Source organism: Maylandia zebra, linkage group LG10 (assembly GCF_041146795.1).
Source record: "Maylandia zebra isolate NMK-2024a linkage group LG10, Mzebra_GT3a, whole genome shotgun sequence".
NCBI lineage: Eukaryota > Metazoa > Chordata > Actinopteri > Cichliformes > Cichlidae > Maylandia > Maylandia zebra.
Window position 1 is genome coordinate 9,178,437 of NC_135176.1, and position 18,924 is coordinate 9,197,360.

At 38.8% G+C, this 18,924-nt stretch overlaps 1 protein-coding gene across 6 annotated transcripts in view; it reads left to right on the plus strand.

Annotated features, from left to right (window-relative positions):
- LOC101482622 (unconventional myosin-XVIIIa) overlaps positions 1 to 18,924 on the plus strand; it is a 64,260-nt gene that overhangs the window by 595 nt on the left and 44,741 nt on the right. The window contains exons 1-13 of one of the 6 annotated variants that reach the window (XM_076888997.1): positions 8,324 to 8,459; positions 9,012 to 9,274; positions 9,400 to 9,425; positions 10,054 to 10,827; positions 12,537 to 12,620; positions 13,225 to 13,251; positions 15,749 to 15,808; positions 16,569 to 16,656; positions 17,088 to 17,194; positions 17,273 to 17,449; positions 17,579 to 17,789; positions 17,916 to 18,058; positions 18,665 to 18,765. In XM_076888997.1, coding sequence (XP_076745112.1) covers positions 9,238 to 9,274; positions 9,400 to 9,425; positions 10,054 to 10,827; positions 12,537 to 12,620; positions 13,225 to 13,251; positions 15,749 to 15,808; positions 16,569 to 16,656; positions 17,088 to 17,194; positions 17,273 to 17,449; positions 17,579 to 17,789; positions 17,916 to 18,058; positions 18,665 to 18,765 — 1,835 coding nt within the window. In that variant the 5' untranslated portion in view covers positions 8,324 to 8,459; positions 9,012 to 9,237. Of the gene's footprint in view, positions 1 to 1,199; positions 2,302 to 8,323; positions 8,460 to 9,011; positions 9,275 to 9,399; positions 9,426 to 10,053; positions 10,828 to 12,536; positions 12,621 to 13,224; positions 13,252 to 15,748; positions 15,809 to 16,568; positions 16,657 to 17,087; positions 17,195 to 17,272; positions 17,450 to 17,578; positions 17,790 to 17,915; positions 18,059 to 18,664; positions 18,766 to 18,924 lie in introns of those variants that run through there. The other 5 variants (XM_076888999.1, XM_076889000.1, XM_076888998.1 and 2 more) reach the window with 5 other exon arrangements.

The following is an 18,924-nucleotide window of genomic DNA, read 5'->3' on the forward strand; positions in this document are numbered from 1 at the left end:
ATAGATTGAGGTGTGTCAAAGATAAGTTTTAGATAAGATCACATTCCTTATCTAGGGTGCATGTTTCGTTTGTTGATACTACAGCGGGGGATACCAGTTCCTATACACACCCAAATATATACAGGCTACTTTTCTATTGAACTGAATTAGATAATAGATTGATACTGAAATAAAAATAGTGATACTGCTCTGCAGTTTGATAACGTTTTTTTTAATGATTTTAACCCCAAGGTGTAGAAAGGACTTCAAATCCAAGTTTTAAATGTGGATTATGTTTTTCTCAAGAAGGTCAGAGGTCATGTGAAATGTAAATAAAAACAGAATGACATGATTTGCAAACCATGTGAACTTTGTAACTCTGTAACTGAAAATGGTACAAAGATAATACATGAGTTGTTAAAATTGAGATGTTTTATTTTCATTTTTTTTTTTTTTTTTAATTTTATTAAATCTAGTGGTCTTTAATTTGATGCCAGCAACATAATTCAACAAGTCAGGTCAGGACCACAGCAGTTCCTATTTATCTGTGGTTTCTGCAATGGTTTAGGAACTGAGAAGGTCAGACCAGCTTTAATATCTTTTTTGATATGACTTCAGCTGTACAACAGTATAAATCTTCCTTTTCATTGTATAATGTGTTAAATATTTTCAGTGGTGTTGTTTTTGGATAGGTGTGGAGTGCAGCCAGTCCAGTTTAGCAGCTAAACTCTTACCACAGAGGTATGCTGTTGTAGTGTCTGCAGAATTGGGCTTGTCATTGTCTTGTTGAAATAAAGAAAGACTTCCCTGACACTTACAGCTGTACGTACATCCATCCATTGAGTCGTCCACTGTGGGGTTGTTAATGTATTGCAGAACTAATACAGAGCCAGACAGCCATTCACAGACACACCTACAGCTAAAACTCTACAGAGAAAGTGTGGATTTGAACCCAGGAACTTCTTGCTCTTAGGCATAAACCACAAACCACAGCACCACCAGACTTTCAGCCTTTCTGTATATGCCTTTCTACCATTCAGCATTATCTGTGCTTTCACAGATGTGCTAGTCATGTGTATGTCATAGTACTTATGATTAATTACTGACTGAATCTTTTTGCCAATTACTTAGTTAAACTCTGACAAACACAAGGTTCTTGCACTCTGTTATGCTTTCATCAAAGCTAGTCTGTGTTCACCTCTTGTTTCTTTTTTCTACAGATATCACTAAGAGAGATCCAAACCCAGAGTTGATGTTTTCAGCTGCTGTCAACAGCCTCTTTTCTAATAATTTAAGGTTCTCATGATAAATTAATCAGTTGCTCAATAACTACAGAATAGTTTAATCATGTTTCACTTAATGAAAAAAGACAAGGACAAGGAAAAGGATTTGAGCAAGAAGGAAAGGGATTTGAGCAAGAAGGAAAAGAAAGACAAAAGAGAAAAGAAAGAACGTATGTCTCAGTCTGAGTTAAAGAGTCTAGAAGAGATGAGCATACGTAGAGGCTTATTCCCACTTACTCGAGGAAACTCCAAGAAGGAATCTAGGAGCAAGTTGGAGATTTCTAGCCCTATCCCAATTAAGGTGGCCAGTAACACGGAACTCTACCTGACAGACGTTGATGCTGAGCATCATCACAAGACTGTGGGGCAAATAAGTGCAAGCACCTCTGAAGATGTAAAGGGAATTGAGCTGTTAAGTAATCGCAGCTCTGTGAAGGAGAGGGCAGCTAAATTTGGGGAACTGGCCAAGGTGAATACAGTGGTGGGCCAGAGGAAAGTAGCTACCTTAACTCAGGTGACCCCAAAGGACAATGCTTTGGATGCTTCAGAGCTTTCTGGCCATAACTGGACTACACCATCTACAAAGTTACACCCGAGGTCAAAGGGCACCATCACAGTTCAGATTCCTGATATTGTGGAGAAGACCTTTCCTGGTGCAGACCTACAGTTGCCTGCACTTGTCTCTCCACCAGTACCAGATCCAAGAGAACTTGAGGTACAGCGACGCAGCACTGGGGACTTTGGCTTTTCTTTGCGAAGAACCACCATGGTAGACAGGCAGTCTGATGGTGGGGTGTGCCGGCGTGTTGTACACTTTGCCGAACCAGGGGTTGGGACTAAGGATCGGGCTCTGGGCCTGGTGCCAGGAGACAAGCTTGTAGAAATCAATGGGATTAATGTGGAGAACAAAAACAGAGACGAGATTGTGGAGATGATTCGTCAGTCTGGAGATTCAGTACGACTAAAAGTGCAGCCAATTCTCGAGCTGAGTGAGCTGAACCGCAGTTGGTTGAGGACCACTGAAGACCTAAGCAAAGATGTAAGTAGTACTCTTGACTTGGTCTGTTGTGTGAATATTATTTTGCTTTTTAAAAAACTCTACCCTTGATGCTAATCTATTTCTGTGTCATCACATTATTCTTAATACCAGAACCTGTTTTTGTGGCTTGTTTGCTTTTAATGTTGGATTATCTGAGATTTTTACATTTTTGAAATCATTGTGTTTACTTGAATTCCACTGAGAAACACAGTGGATCTGTTCTGTAAATACACATGTACTTGGGGTGAATCTTTTTAAAATTACTACAAAAGACCCTTTTTCTGTTATTTTGTATTAAGTATGTACTTTTGCACTGACCTTTAATAGACTAAAAACGGATGCATTATGGGTGGAGTTGTAATGACATTGGTAATGTGATTTTGTACTCGCATGTATGGGGGAGTGTCTCAGTGTGTGTTTTGAAAGAGAGAATATGTTCTGGTGTACATATAATCCCCCTCCCACCCCCCCAGTCCTTTTGACACCAAACAATGGGACGCTGAAGGAAACAACGGCCCGAATGCCGCCACAACACATGGCCATATGGTCTTGTAAGACTTGGCTGCCTGCCTATTCAGTTCTTTTCATCCAGATAATCGTGTGCAACAAGTGAAGGAGCATAGAGTTAAACTCTTTATTAGCTGGTGCAACAAACACCTGAATACAAGCATTTTGTTGTTGTTGTTGTTTTTCATAATACAGTTTATACAGTTGGTAAGATAAACTTTGGTTGGGGATGGCAGTATGTGCTGCTTATGAAGGCACATTAGTGATGTTTGGAGCTGTAATGGAAATACTGGAATATGTTTAAATTAAAAGGTCAAAGCATACCCTTTTCACTTTTGGATGTAGTTTTCTTTAAATACAACTTTCATTTTTTTAAATTTAATTGTAATTTTGCTCATTTCTAACTAATGATGTTTTTGAAAAAAAAAAAGTAATATTCAAAAGGAGTTGGTGTTGGTGATAATGATGATGATAAAATAACAGTAGTAGGACATGTAGTATTAATTTTAAAGACCATAGATTTCCCAAGACAGCTTCATTAGATGGTACACCTGGTCAGAAGTTTGTTAATAAAGTATGAACAAATTCGGGTACAAAAATATTGATAAATTCCTGATTTGTGCATGAAACTCATACATACAGTTTACACACAGTGCATATACTTATGCACTGTGTGTCTCTTAGTGAATAAGACCCAGTTTCTCCATTCTGTTAGAATACATCAGCTAGAACTATTTAAATGAATGTGTACACAGCCCAGTTGCTTCCCTGAAATAAGTGACTGTCTACTTTGTCCTACATTCAAGCAATCTTGACGATCAAAAAGACAGGCCTTTTGAAAAAGCACAAAATGTGCATGTGAGGCTGACCTAGAACCAGCAGCACTATTTTTAGGTGGTTATAATAAGCTCTGGATTCTCGATCTAGAGCTCTGCAATACAGTACGAGACCATATGATGCACCGACATACAGTAATTTTGTTTATTGGCTTAATTTTTTTAAATATATTTTTAAAATATACTTATTCACTGTCTTTTCATTAGTCTATTAAAAGTTTACTACTACTGGAGATGGTTTGTTTTGTTTAGCTTAGCATAAAACATGGAATGGGGAAGCAGCTCCCCCAGGGTTTTTTTTTCTTTTTCTTTTGTTTAAAGAGAGAGGTAAAAATATCAGTCATCACCACTAAATCTCTCAAATGAAGACATTATATCTATGCCTTTATGTAATGATGCTTTAGAAAGGATAAGTTGTGTTTTTAAAGAGCGTTATTTCTTGGCAAGGAGCATTGACTTTGTCAAATCTTGTCATCATTGTCAAGTTGCCAAGCAACCACTGACAATCTTTGTGACTGCTGTGAGAATACAAGAATAATAAGCCTGTTACTGAACAAAAACTGGCTAGGATTGGTATCGACTAAACACCTGCTCTCTCACAGTTTGCTGCCTGTTGTTTTTTTTTCTTTGTCATTATTGTGTCGTGTCTAAATACTGTATTGTCAGAGGGTTTGCTCGAAGGCTACGTATGTCCTTCACCTTTTACAAACAGTTCTATGCAGCTGTCATTAAAACAAATATAATCTACAGCAATTCAAATGAACTTGGATTAAATGAATACCATGTCAAAGTGTTTCATATTTGGTATTCAAATAGTCAGTGGAAGATCCCTATCAACAAACAGCACTAACCCCTGCACCAAACTTAAATTGCCTTCATCTATGCACCACTGAGCATGTTAACCCTTTAAGCATTGGGTAAAAGCCAAAAAAACACGACCCTTTTTCCCCCCCTCACAGTAATTTCTTCGTTATAGACACTGAGTTTCTGTGTGCTTGAATAATATGACTGACCTGACTCATAGTCCTCTTCCTGCTGTATATGAGTGCGTGCCTCTGAGTGATATAATGATACTTGCAAGAAATTTTAAAAGGAATTAGCCACCAGATTTCTCAGATTTCTTAAGTGAAATATGTCAAGATTTATGCAACTCCTTTAAAATAATTTAAACCTGAATTATGCACTGAGTTTTTGCTTCTCCTACATTTTTACATAGTCTGCTTTAAAAATTATGTCCAGCCCTGTTTACTTAACCGACTTAAAATCTTGGTCATCTCTTCTAATTTTGACAGTAAAGAATGATGTCCCATAATTTATTTCTACTTTAAGCTTGCAAAGACACAGATACTGATGAAAAATCTCAAGCAATTACTGAATTTCTTTTTCAGGATAAACAATGTGGAGAATTGAATTTATAAACATCAACCCTCTCAATGAATATGAAACACAATATAACAATTCTTGCTATGTTATATGTCTGTCATAGTTAAAATAATCTGTATAGTTCTAAAAATGTGGTAGTCTGATTCATGCTACAGCTTAATAATATGATTCAAACAGCTTTGATAGTGTGGAGGCATAACTGGGTCAGAATCAGTAGTGTCTATGACATATATAGAGTCCTTAATCTTTAGTCTGCAGCAACTGTGTGTAGACAAACAGTCGACACTTTGCTGTGTCCCAGTAACAGACTCTGGGGATTAGCAGTCTGCTCTAGATAGATGAGCCAGGCTGTGTGTTTTACTGGATCTTGCTAAGTGCTAATGCAAACTTCTGAGCTCACCATGAGATAAAGTGCTATGTAACTATTTATAGCATTTTGGACATTAAACATAATTTAATTAATTACTTCTAAAGGCAAAAAAAAAAAAAGATTTTAGTTTTAATGATTGTGAATGAACTAAATGAAAAGCCAGATGATAGCTGGTTATTGGAAGGTATGTGCCATAATTGGCCTACCTTACCAAACCAGTTTCTACATTTACATATTTTCCATTTAACAATACTTCCGGATTGTAGTGAGATGCCTTACCTTTCAGCTTTGAGTTATCTGACTGGCTTTACCTGTAGTCATACAAAAACAAACAAGAGTGTTTGTTGGTTATGTCCTTAAGCATTTGAACATATTGGACATAGTCCTGTATTTTCAGAGGCTAGAAACTCATTTAACAAACAATTTTAAGTACAACTTGTTTTTAAACCTTGGATGGAAGTCCTTTGCAGTCAATGAAATTATGCTTTTTCCTGCCTTGAGGTGCTTGACTAAGCTCTGACTTCAGCAACCTCAAGTTTCTGTTTGAGTCTTTGTGCCGTAAAGTTTGTCTTCAGTAACCGAAAATGATTCTCTGCTGGACTGGATTGTGATCATGTGACTGACTTGGGCAGACTGGCTTGAACCTTTTTTTTTCATTTTAGTTTTTCATCTTGAGAAACCCTTGGGTTTCTTTTGCAGTAAACATAGCATAACCCTCTATCACCATCTTTTTCAAAACTGTGCAGACTCTTTAAGTTTTTTCTTCTTTTTTTAGAAGTTTAATCTGGTCTTCCTATTTTTTTTTTGTGTAACCGGTCGCTTGCACCTTGCTATAAATGTCATTACATTTATCTCTTGAGTTATTATAGAGTTGAAAATAGTGCATCTCTAAAAGAACACTCCTTGAGAATGTTCCTGACTTGGGTAGTTGATGTGAAGTTCTTTTTCTTAATCAAGAAAATAAGTGTGTCTTGAATTTTCAGCCTTTTGATGGCCTTCCTCACTTGCATCGATTTCCTAGACTGAAAGTTCCGGTGAACAGGAACCAAATGCAAGCTGAACACTTTGAAACTCTTATGTGCTTGATTTAATAATGAAAAAACAGGCTTCACGTTTCCATGAAACTTTAAGTTAATTGTCCAACTACTTTTATACTGTAAAAAATGAAAGACTGTTTATAAAACTCTGTAACTGTTACCTCAGTATTTATTTATTTTTGTTAAACTCTGAATTAAAGTTGAAAGTCTTCTTTCACACCTGTCTTGCTTGGTCTACAGTCTACTGTGTAAAGACTCAAAATAGCAAAAAATTGTTTGGTTGTCTTGTGACTTATGGACGTAACTGTATTGATCAGTCGCAACATTGAAATCACCTCTTTGGGAGCATGGTCTTTTGAGGGTGTCCTGTGAGTTCTGGCAGCATAACCTTGGGATCCTGTGTGTTGTGGGCATATTCTGATGCATGCAGCAGTCATTTGGTAAGAATGCCTTGTGCTCTGCCATGTTCCTGAGCAGTTTTTATGGTGTGTATTATCTGCTTTAGAAGGCAGCTGCCACTGGGGAGTGCTGTTGCCATAGGAGAAGAAATGAGTACAGGTTAGGTGGTGGGGCTGAAGATGAGTTCAGGGTGATTTGGATGAAGGATAGAAGTAGAAGGCAAGGTCTACAAGATGGTGGTGACAATTGCTGTGACAGTGACACTAACAAAAAGACTAGAAGCAAAGCCGAAAATGCTAAGATTTCTGTTGGGAGTGACCAGGATGACTCAAGTTGAGTGGTTTGGAGACAAAGTTAGAGGGGCAATGTTGAGATGGTTTGGACATTCACAGAAGTTTAGTGGATATATTCAATGAACTGATGCTGAATATGAGCTGCCAGGCAGCAGGGAAACCACAGAGGAGATTCAGAGAGTGTAGTGAGGAAGGACAAGCAGAGGGTTGGTGTGACTGAAGAGGATTCTAGGGATGGGGTAAGATGAAGGCAGATGATCTTCTATGACAGCCTAAAGAAGATGATTCATTCAATTTAGTTCCACTTGACATTTTCCTCTGTGCTCTTGCTTTCAGTGTCTTTGTGCAGCTTCTTGTCATCACTGAAACAGAATGACAGCTTTAATGACAACTCTACATTGTTGATGTATATGGTCCCATCTGTCTTACGTTGTGTGAAACTAACATTCAAATACTAATGTGTCCTTGGGTATGATGCAAACAAACTATAAACACACTATAAAACAATACTGGTCAGTGTATGTCTCTCATATTAAAACCCTTAAAACTTTGATATACTCTTTGCTTTAGGTCAACATGTCTGCAATCACTGGATAGTGTTATACCTTAGCGTTTACATTGAACAGTACAACATATTGAAACTCGGTTAGTGTATGTAAGAGATTAGTTTATTGTTTTAAAGCTCCCTCTTGTGGTGGAAAATGTGAAGAACACTTTTTTGTAGCAAATGTGAAATACATTTTGGGGTCACTAGATAAAATGTTCCACAAAAGTGTACTTTTATATTATTTATTTCATATTTGTCATTTATGTATTCCTTCTGGAGGTTTGTACAGAATTAGCTGTATATAGATTTAGATGTAGGTAGTAGGCATTTGTTGGATTGCTTAATCTATGTGTTTGTGCTATCTCTTATAGTTTTGGATTTCCTTAAAATAGGTGGGTTATGTGTGTGTATGTGAGGGGGGTTATAAAAGATAACAGTTGGTAAAGCGCCTGAAGAGGGATACTGTTTTTCTGACTCCCAGCAGGACAAGAGGCTGACAGGGAGAAGTGGCAGTGGCAATTGATGTGATGAACACATTCTATTTATAACCACTGTTCAGCAGCTGCCACTCTCTTCGGTCTCCTCTTACATTACCCCCTCCACTCCTCAGGCCACAGCTTAACTGTGCTGTGCTCACTGTGACCCCGCCCTCGAGGTTGCCCACCCTCTTTCTCAGGGCTAGTGAGTGTGCTCTTACAAGACCCAGGTTTTACTCTGCCTTGGCCCTGGCTGCACTGCTTCAGTGACAGAGTGAAGATTGGAAGGTTAACCAGACCCAGAGAAAAGGTAATGGGCTCATGTCTCTGGCGGACTGTGTGTGTGGCAAGTAGTGTGATCAGCTCAGAGTGTACATGCTCTGCTTAGCAGTTCTATTAGGGGTCTGATGGCATCTCAGAATGGCCTCCTTTGCTGTTGAAACTATTTATAGGAGTGGACTGATGAAATCAGGGACAGAGATAGTGAAACATGTTGCTGTGGAACTCATTTTGGTATGTCACCTTTTAATGAGTTAAATAAATTATAGTTTAGTTAAGAAAAAGTTGACTTGCTTTCTTTCTAGTTTCTAGTTCTAGTATGGCCATTTCTGCAAAAGAAGCAGATTCCCAATATTTTTATAATTTTTGTGTGGTGATTGAGGGAATGGTTAGTTGTTGTTTTTTGTGTGTGTCATTGCTATTATAACAGAATGTGAATGAGTCCCACATATGACGCAGCTCCAGATGAATAAGTTTGTTTTGTGTGCCTTGTGTACTTGGTCAGATTCTTGTTCATGTGTTTTGCAGTTGGAAGAAAGCTAACCTTTCATTCATTATGAATGTTCATGTGCTCTATCTTCAGTGCTGCATAGTCTGTCTACCCTGTTGCTGAATGACCTGTTGTGTGCAGTTCAGTGTCCCACTGCTCATCTTCAGGTTCCCATTCTCGGCCGTCTTCAGCTGTCTCCACTGCACCCCCCCCCCCCCCCCCCCCCCCCACACACACACACACACACACACATCACCACCATTCCATCCATTTATTCTTCACCTCATCCAGTTAAATCCATGACTTCTGACCTAACACCATGGCGTATAAATCACGCTTCTCTTTCTGGGAGCAAAAGGAAAGTCCCTTTTTGCTTTTTCTTTTTATCTTATTATTCAGTGATTTTGTGGAATATTTATGTTAAGAGAGTAACCATGATCTGAATGTGTGGTTTGATTTGTTTTCTTCCTTCCTCTTGTGTAGGTTAAGGTTGAGAACAAGCCAGATGTAAGTGTTTTTCAGCTCCATGTGTTTGAGTGATGGTGATACAAACCATTTTTGTGTAGTAAAAGAAGAGTGGCTACTATTGTCCTGTAAGAGATACAGTTCTTAGTAAAATAATCAGGCATAGTGGATGGGCACCTACTCTAACATAATTGAACCATGGGCAGCAGCTCTTTATTTAACCAATATCCAGTGCAATAGCATTAGTAAAGTATTAATTGAATATGATTTCTGAAAGGTAAAAAATAATCAGCTTCATTTGGTTCCATATTTTTGGGCCCATCCAAGTTCTTCTTTTCAGTGACTTGGTGCACCCTCAGGTGTTACCGGCCCCACAGAACCACTGCGGATGATTATATACAGTCCCACCTGTCTTATATTGTGTAAAACTAACATTAGAATACTAATTTGTAACCTTGCCCATGAGTCTCTGGACACGTTTCTTTTCCCTTTATCTAGCTGTAGACTCAATTCAAGAAAAAATAAAAAAATAAAAATCTGGCTTGCCCATACACTGTAATTATGAGATTTAATGAAAATGAGTAATTGAGTTGGCTTGATTGATTCTAACCTTAGTGAGCAGTTTAAATAATCCTTTTCAAAATAATTCTCTGTGAAATTTTAAATCCAGTCTGATGTAGATAAGGGTCAACCTCAGGGAATTCCTGAAATTGGTCTGGACACAGGAAGTGGTCCACAGTCAAGCGCATCACCAGCTGAAGAAGCCAATAACAACACTGGTATGGGAGGTCCAGACACACCTGGGGAGGAGAAGAGTTCTAGTGGTAAAAAGGTGGTGAAAGTTGTCAGAAGAGTTGTCAGACGAGTGGTTCCTGCTGGAACAGAAGAGCGCAACCAGCACGCAGTTTCTGCATCTGCTACAGATGCTGCGATCAGGAAAACAGGAGCTGCTGGGGTGGAAAAGGATGATATATCAGTGGGCCTAACAAGCCTGATGGGAAGAGGCAGAACCAAGGAACATCGGCCTCGCACCCGCACCCAGGACCGCAAGGAAGACACTGTGACGCAGGAAGAGGAGAACGAAAAGGTGGAGGAGGTTGAAGAAAAGACTGCTATGACAAAAACAGAGGAAGTTTCATCTGTGCCTACTACTGCAGCCCTTAACACTCCACCAATAAATCCCCTCACCCCTCCACTTGGGTTCATCCCTCCACCCAAACCTGATCCTTTGGCCCCACCTCCTGGTTTCATCCCAGTCCCTAAGCAGAACGTGTTGACTCCACCACCAGGTTTCATCCCCACCAGAAAATCAAGCCCACTGCCCACAAAACAGAATCCCCTTATAAGACCTCCTGGTTTCATTCCTGTCCCCAAGGCAGATCCCTTGGCCCCTCCTGGTGGTTTCATCCCAAAACCTCGTCCACTTGCTGTAACGAAACCAGAGGTACTGAGTGAAAAGTGCATGTTTGCTACTTAGCCACTAGGTGGAGCACAACTTAAGTCGTCACTGCTAATTCATCCAATTTTCTCATAAATGAGCTCAATGAACATCTTATAGATTGTTTTTTGGTTATGCATTCATCAAACTTGAGCTAATCTTTGTTATAAACAAAATTAGTTAAAGTATAATACATTCCCACAAATAACTTTATATAATTGTTGCCTTGAATAAGTGGAGGGAAGTGGTGCACATATGGAAACTAATCATCAGATTTATCAGTGGGTATAAGGGTGTGCTCATGACCTGCACTGTAGTTGTCTGATGAGTTGGAGCACTGAGCTAAATCTCATTACTGTGACTTTCAGCAGACGGAGTTGAAACTGTGCTCTCTCTGCTGTGCACCACTGTGAGAGAGGATGTTTAGTAATGTTTTTAAAGATGGGAACAAGAATAAAGATTAAAAAAAAAATGTTGTTCAGGTTAGCATTAATTGTCTTGTAACAGTCTGTCAGAGAAGAGTGTCTTTGTTTCTACAGAACAAATAATTGGTTATGTAAACATTTAAATCTGCTAAAAAGAAAAGAAAATTGCTTTAAGGATGTACCTTTTTGTATCCCAAGTTCCATTTTATACTTCAGACAAAGTTATGTTTTTGTCCTGTTATTTAGTCTCTGGCATTCTGTCTGTCAGCCTACCATCTGAAAATTTCATCAGCAGATGTCTGTGAAATCTGGTGAACAGTTGGGTATTTGGCCATAGAGTGAGGGATTGGATTTCAGAGAGATGCACCTGGTGTTTTTGTTGAGGGATATAGTGTTTTTAACTGCTCTAGGGAGAGACTCGGCTTTTAATGTCAGGAACAAGATGTTAGCTGATCTTAGAAATTTATGTGTGACAAACCATTAGTGTAGGTTTGTTTTGTCTAGTGATTTTTATATTTCTGCTCTCACTAGAGCTATGACTGTACAACAGAAAGGTGTTTTTATGTTGCTGACAATGGCAGACCTCAGCCATTAGCAACAACTAAATTATACCTGGGGTTTGACAACTTTAGTAATTTGTTTAATTCCAGTTTTTAGCAGCTTCCTGTAGAGGGGAAATTGAAACCAGACTGTCAAAGCCTTACTTTGACTTTCTCCTGTGTATATATTAGAAAAAAAGAACAAGCAATATTTGATTGGAATTTAAAATAATTTTTGATTCACAACTTCAAGTATAGCAGCAGCTATGGAACAGAAGTAGAGAAACTGAGCTTTTTGCAGTTACAGAACAATTGCATAGAACTTTTGATGGGTTAATTTCAGATGCAACTTTGAGATTTTTGGGGAGTGGCGCCTGAAAATTAGGTTGGGATTTTGATTATTTCATTACTTTGAAGAAATTTGCATTCGATCGTTGCTGAAACCACCATCGACAATTCAATGCCTAAAACCATTAATCTTTACCACAGTGTTTAATGATCCAATTTTCTTGAACAGCTTTTTTGCCCTTACCCATTTCCTCACTGAATTAGTTGGAAAATTGTAATTAGTTTGAACAAGCGTCTCTTGAAGTTGGCTCTAGTTTTCTAATTAAAATCTAGTTTAAAGTTAAAAGGAAATACCTCGAGCTTTAACTTAATTGTCATCATCATCATGTTATCATGTTAATTCCATCTGTGTGTGTGCATGTTTGTCTGTGTGTTTGTGGTTATTTACATATGTTGTGCAAAGGTGCAGGAAACATCTTTCCCCCCTGTGGTCTCCAATGGTAAACCTCCCCCTGTTGTCCTACCCCAGTCTGCAAAAAATGAACAGGTGTGTGCTAAGTTTGCTCCTAAGGTTGACATAAAACTATGGTTTTCCTACATTCAGGAGCATAATACTTTTTTTTTGTTGGTTTTTTTTTTTTTTTTTTGCATGCAGTGGTTCTGCAGTGGAATAACTCTTTTTTTTGCCCTAAGCTTAACCCAAGGCCTGACAAACGGCCTTCCCGAAATGATTTCCCTAAAATTCCAGAGGCCATCATTGGGCTGTCCCAAGCAGCCGTACTCTTCTACACCTCTGATATTGCTCAGCTTAAGCTCGGTGTTTCTGGCTCTTTGCCAGCTCATTTGTATTAATTCTGTAGCATTAATTGCATTATTATCTGGTCCAGAGAAGGACTGAGCTTGTGTAAGCCTCGTTTCAGTCTCAGTCATATAATGACAATGTACTCTGACATTGATTATTTTAGCAGTGCTGGATTATATGGCAATGAGTTACTTGTTTTCAACGTTTAGAACATGGAAATGAGCTTATTTTACCCCTTCTCATTGCTCTGCTCTTTTGTTGTCTTAATCCATATCTTTTGTCTCTATGCTTTTCTGTGGGTCACTGGATCCTGACTTGCTGCTGACCATTTTGCTGTTTACATGGCTAGCATACCAAATGCTACAAATCTTCTCAGGTACAGCTTGCTGTGCTGTGGGCTCGACACACTCCTTCAGCTGTAGAGTGCTTGAGTCTAAGCTTGTTCTCCTCTACTGACCCTTCTCTAGCATATATATATATATATACAGTGGGGCAAAAAAGTATTTAGTCAGCCACCGATTGTGCAAGTTCCCCCACTTAAAATGATGACAGAGGTCAGTAATTTGCACCAGAGGTACACTTCAACTGTGAGAGACAGAATGTGAAAAAAAAATCCATGAATCCACATGGTAGGATTTGTAAAGAATTTATTCGTAAATCAGGGTGGAAAATAAGTATTTGGTCACCTCAAACAAGGAAAATCTCTGGCTCTCACAGACCTGTAACGTCTTCTGTAAGAAGCTTTTCTGTCCCCCACTCGTTACCTGTATGAATGGCACCTGTTTGAACTCATCATCTGTATAAAAGACACCTGTCCACAGCCTCAAACAGTCAGACTCCAAACTCCGCCATGGCCAAGACCAAAGAGCTTTCGAAGGACACCAGGAAAAGTATTGTAGACCTGCACCAGACTGGGAAGAGTGAATCTACAATAGGCAAGCAGCTTGGTGTGAAAAAATCAACTGTGGGAGCAATCATCAGAAAATGGAAGACATACAAGACCACTGATAATCTCCCTCGATCTGGGGCTCCACGCAAGATCTCATCCCGTGGGGTCAAAATGATCATGAGAACGGTGAGCAAAGATCCCAGAACCACACGGGGGGACCTGGTGAATGACCTGCAGAGAGCTGGGACCAAAGTAACAAAGGTCACCATCAGTAACACACTACAACGGCAGGGAATCAAATCCCGCAGTGCCAGACGTGTTCCACTGCTGAAGCCAGTGCATGTCCAGGCCCGTCTGAAGTTTGCCAGAGAGCACATGGATGATACAGCAGAGGATTGGGAGAATGTCATGTGGTCAGATGAAACCAAAGTAGAACTTTTTGGTATAAACTCAACTCGTCGTGTTTGGAGGAAGAAGAATACTGAGTTGCATCCCAAGAACACCATACCTACTGTGAAGCATGGGGGTGGAAACATCATGCTATGGGGCTGTTTTTCTGCCAAGGGGACAGGACGACTGATCCGTGTTAAGGACAGAATGAATGGGGCCATGTATCGTGAGATTTTGAGCCAAAACCTCCTTCCATCAGTGAGAACTTTGAAGATGAAACGAGGCTGGGTCTTCCAACATGACAATGATCCAAAACACACCGCCCGGGCAACAAAGGAGTGGCTCCGTAAGAAGCATTTGAAAGTCCTGGAGTGGCCTAGCCAGTCTCCAGACCTCAACCCCATAGAAAATCTGTGGCGGGAGTCGAAAGTCCGTGTTGCTCGGCGACAGCCCCAAAACATCACTGCTCTCGAGAAGATCTGCATGGAGGAATGGGCCAAAATACCAGCTACTGTGTGTGCAAACCTGGTAAAGACCTATAGTAAACGTTTGACCTCTGTTATTGCCAACAAAGGTTATGTTACAAAGTATTGAGTTGTATTTTTGTTATTGACCAAATACTTATTTTCCACCCTGATTTACGAATAAATTCTTTACAAATCCTACCATGTGGATTCATGGATTTTTTTTTTCACATTCTGTCTCTCACAGTTGAAGTGTACCTCTGGTGCAAATTACTGACCTCTGTCATCATTTTAGGTGGGGGAACTTGCACAATCGGTGGCTGACTAAATACTTTTTTGCCCCACTGTGTGTATATATGTGTGTGTGTATATATATATATATATATATATATATATATATATATATATATATATATATATATATATATATATATATACACACATACACATACACAAACTAAATTTTTTTGTGCCTGCCTACTTGTCTTTAAAATCATTGATGCAGAGGCCTGGAGTGTACTACTGCGGCATAAAAACTTCTCAAGATCTCAAGATTTATTTTTACCACTGCTCCATTTCATTTACAGTGGACTCGGTGTGTCATGCTGCTCTGTAATGGTGTTGTTGCTTTTGCGCTATACAAATACATGTACATACTGAAGCTATATTGTCATAATTCGTCAGTTAACAGCTTTTAACACTTCTTATTAGGTGCATGTCAGTGACATGGAAAGCTAAATTACTAACATTAACATTTCTGATATACATACCTTACTGTGCATAACTGTGACTGTTAATAAGAGGGCATGAGTTTTATGCTCTCTCCACAAACCCACACGTGTGGTTAAATGCATCCTGCTAATCAGTGCATTATTTTTGTTACAGTATTTCTTATAGTAATACAATCATTATTAAGGACTTTATGGTAAATGTGTTGGTGAATCACTTATTTGGGTGGTGTTGCACTGTTGTTGGCCTTGCTGCAGTGTTCGTGTTATACTTTTTACACATTCTGACCTATTGTTTTACTTTTCTCCACAACTCTGCATTTTTATTGTTTCTTCATGCGGTTGTGTCAGTTGAATCTCTATAGGTGTTGAAATAACTTACTGATTTCTTCCCTTGTCCAGTCCAAACTTGTTGAGGATCCCGTGGCCATCCTTCAGGCAGCACACTCAGCTGCAACTAAGGTCTGATAATGGCTACAGCTGGTTGTAATTCTGGTTGCATCCCGAAGTGTTTCAAGTGGAATGTCCTTTTTTGTGTTATTTGTGTGGGACAAACTAGTCGTGAGTGTCACAGAAAGCCTAGTGAATGACATTCAGCACCCATAAAGCTCAAATTAACCTTCCCTATAGACTTACTCAATGTAGTTAAATCTGAGTAAAGGAATAGAAGTACCCTACTCAGTCAGTACTCATTAGTTAATAAAATTAGTTGCATTTCAAGGAAGAAACTACTATTTGGTGCATATTCACTGTTTGTACCTATTTTATTACCTCCAAACACTTGACTTGATTTAACTTGTTTGGCTTTATGCTGTATGTGTGTCTCTGTTCAGTTCAAGCAGGTCGTGCATTTTTTTCCCATATGTGATTGGTTTGGACTTGGTTGTGATAAATACCTCCTGCATTTTAACCTTCCACCTTAAATCTCTTTATAGTGAGCATATTAACTGCACCTCTGAGTTAATCACTGTGTGAGCTCTGAAAGGTTCATAAAAGGAGAGTCATGGGAAGTCTAGTTCTTCTGTGGAGGGCTGGTTTTGTAAATGACATAAATATAGGAGGTGTGAAATGAAAACATACTTTTCTCAAATCCATATAGCCCTCCACTCAGTGAACTGAAATCCTTTTGAAAGTCCATTATGCAGCTGTATGATTTATTAATCAGTGATCCAATAGAAATTGGTTATACAGGTTTTCATATACTGATTTTCACCTCTAACAGGTAAAGACTGAGGAGCAGCTGACAGCAGAGAAAACCTGGTATAACACTGAGAAAGTATGGCTTGTCCACAAGGATGGATTTTCCTTGGGTTAGTAAAATGTCTGTATTTAAATAAATTATGCATTATAGTGCATTTAGATGGAGTTTATTGTGGGTTTTTTACCCTTTATTTATAACTATATTAAAACAAACGTACTTTTTTTCTGCTTTTCCTGGTATGGTCTGTTTCTGGTTGACCTTTTATTACATAACTGTAAATGTGGGTGTGTGAAGCATTGGAAATGCTTTTGAAATTTTGATGTTATCAGGCTGCTCATTTTACCTCAGGCTGCATGTGATTAAACCAACCATGTTTTCAAAACTTACATTTCAAAACTTACTTACATTTTATTAAATCTCTGACACTATTGAAAGAGATACAGTTGCCACATAGTATTATGCAAAATGAAATGAAACTTTTGCACTCAGGTTGAAATGATGTGTCATAAGTAGTTAACTCCACACTTTGTGGTGGTGCAGCAACTCTCCTGAAGATGGAGACAGGCAGTCTGCCAGAGGGGAAGGTGAAAATCCGCCTGGAGAGTGATGGATCTTTATTGGATGTGGATGAAGACGATGTAGAGAAGGTATTTAATCATCTCATCATTTGTGAACCTCATTAATTACAGATGACACTTGTGAGCTCTTCTGACTTTGAACTCTAGGCAAACCCTCCAGCGTTTGACCGAGTGGAGGACTTGGCCTCTCTGCAGTATCTGAACGAGTCGAGTGTGATGCACTCTCTGCGGCAGCGGTATGGCAGCAACCTGGTGCACACCCACGCTGGGCCCAACATGGTGGTCATTAACCCCATTAGTGCCCCTTCAATGTATTCGGAGAAGGTAGGCTCTAGCCAGTACATGTGACACATCTCTTGTGGGAGAGTATAAATGAGAGTGTAGTGAGGAGAAAATGCATTTCCAATGGTAGTAATCCATGTAAAAACACTATAATTTTGCTTTTCTTTCCAGGTGATGCAAATGTTCAAGGGCTGCAGAAGAGATGACACTGCTCCTCACATTTATGGATTAGCACAGGCTGCCTACAGGAACCTGCTGACTACTCGCCAGGATCAGTCCATTGTATTGCTGGGCAAGAGTGGAAGTGGCAAGACCACTAACTGTCAACACATCATCCAGTATCTGGTTACAGTCGCAGGAAGCACCAACAGAACATTCTCCAGTAGGTTGGAAAGGATGTCCTCTGAATTAAAATAAATAAATAAATAAATAAATAAAATTTAGCTAATATTATGATTGATGTTGTTGAGTCCCCCTCCCCAATAACAGCGTATGATCTTTATTGTAGCGGAAAAATGGCAGGCAGTCTACACTGTTTTGGAGGCTTTTGGGAATGCTTCTACGTGCATGAATGGCAATGCTAGTCGCTTCACCCACATTGTTTCCTTGGACTTTGACCAGGCGGGCCTGGTGACCTCAGCCTCTATCCAGGTACAGATAAGCACATTTATTAATTAACTCACTTGGACTCAACTGTTGAATTTATTCCTAATGAATAACTGATTTTCATTCCAAATCAAATTCAAATTTTATTTGTCACGTACACAGTCATACACAGTACGATATGTAGTGAAATGCTTGGACAACTGCTCGTGACCTAAAGAAAACAAAAAAGGAAAAGGCTATGAATAAGATAGGAAATAAATATGAAAAATTAAAAAGGGTAAATTTAACTAGGAAGGAATAAAATATAAATTAAGGTTAAAAATGAAATAACTGTACAACACAAATTAGAATGAAGGGTAAATTTAACTGGGAGAACAAGATAAAATATATAAATTAAAGTTGAAAATAAAATAACTGTACAACAAAATACACAATATAGAACTATATAAGAATGTATGAAGAAATATAAATAAATATATACACAATAACAGCAGCGTGATTTAAGTAATGAAGTGAAAACAATGTCCAGAATGTCCAGACATAAAGTGGTGTATATTTTCACCAAACTCAGTCGTTGTTATTATGCTCACCTGCTCATAATATTGTATTTCTGCCATCCTTTCAATATTGTGTTCTGCCCTGGTCTTTCAGACAATGCTTTTGGAGAAGATGAGAGTGACAAGAAGACCAGATGGAGAGTCCACTTTTAATGTTTTTTACTATCTAATGGCTGGAGTAGATAGCTCTCTGAGGTAGGGATTAATACACTCATGTCAATTACTACCTAAATCCACTACAGTACTGCATTGGTTTTTACATAGATATATTGTAGTTCTCTATAATGCTGCCTTTTCTTCCTATTTTCCCTTTGATCCTAAATGTGTTCACTAATGTCTTGTAAGTTATTTATT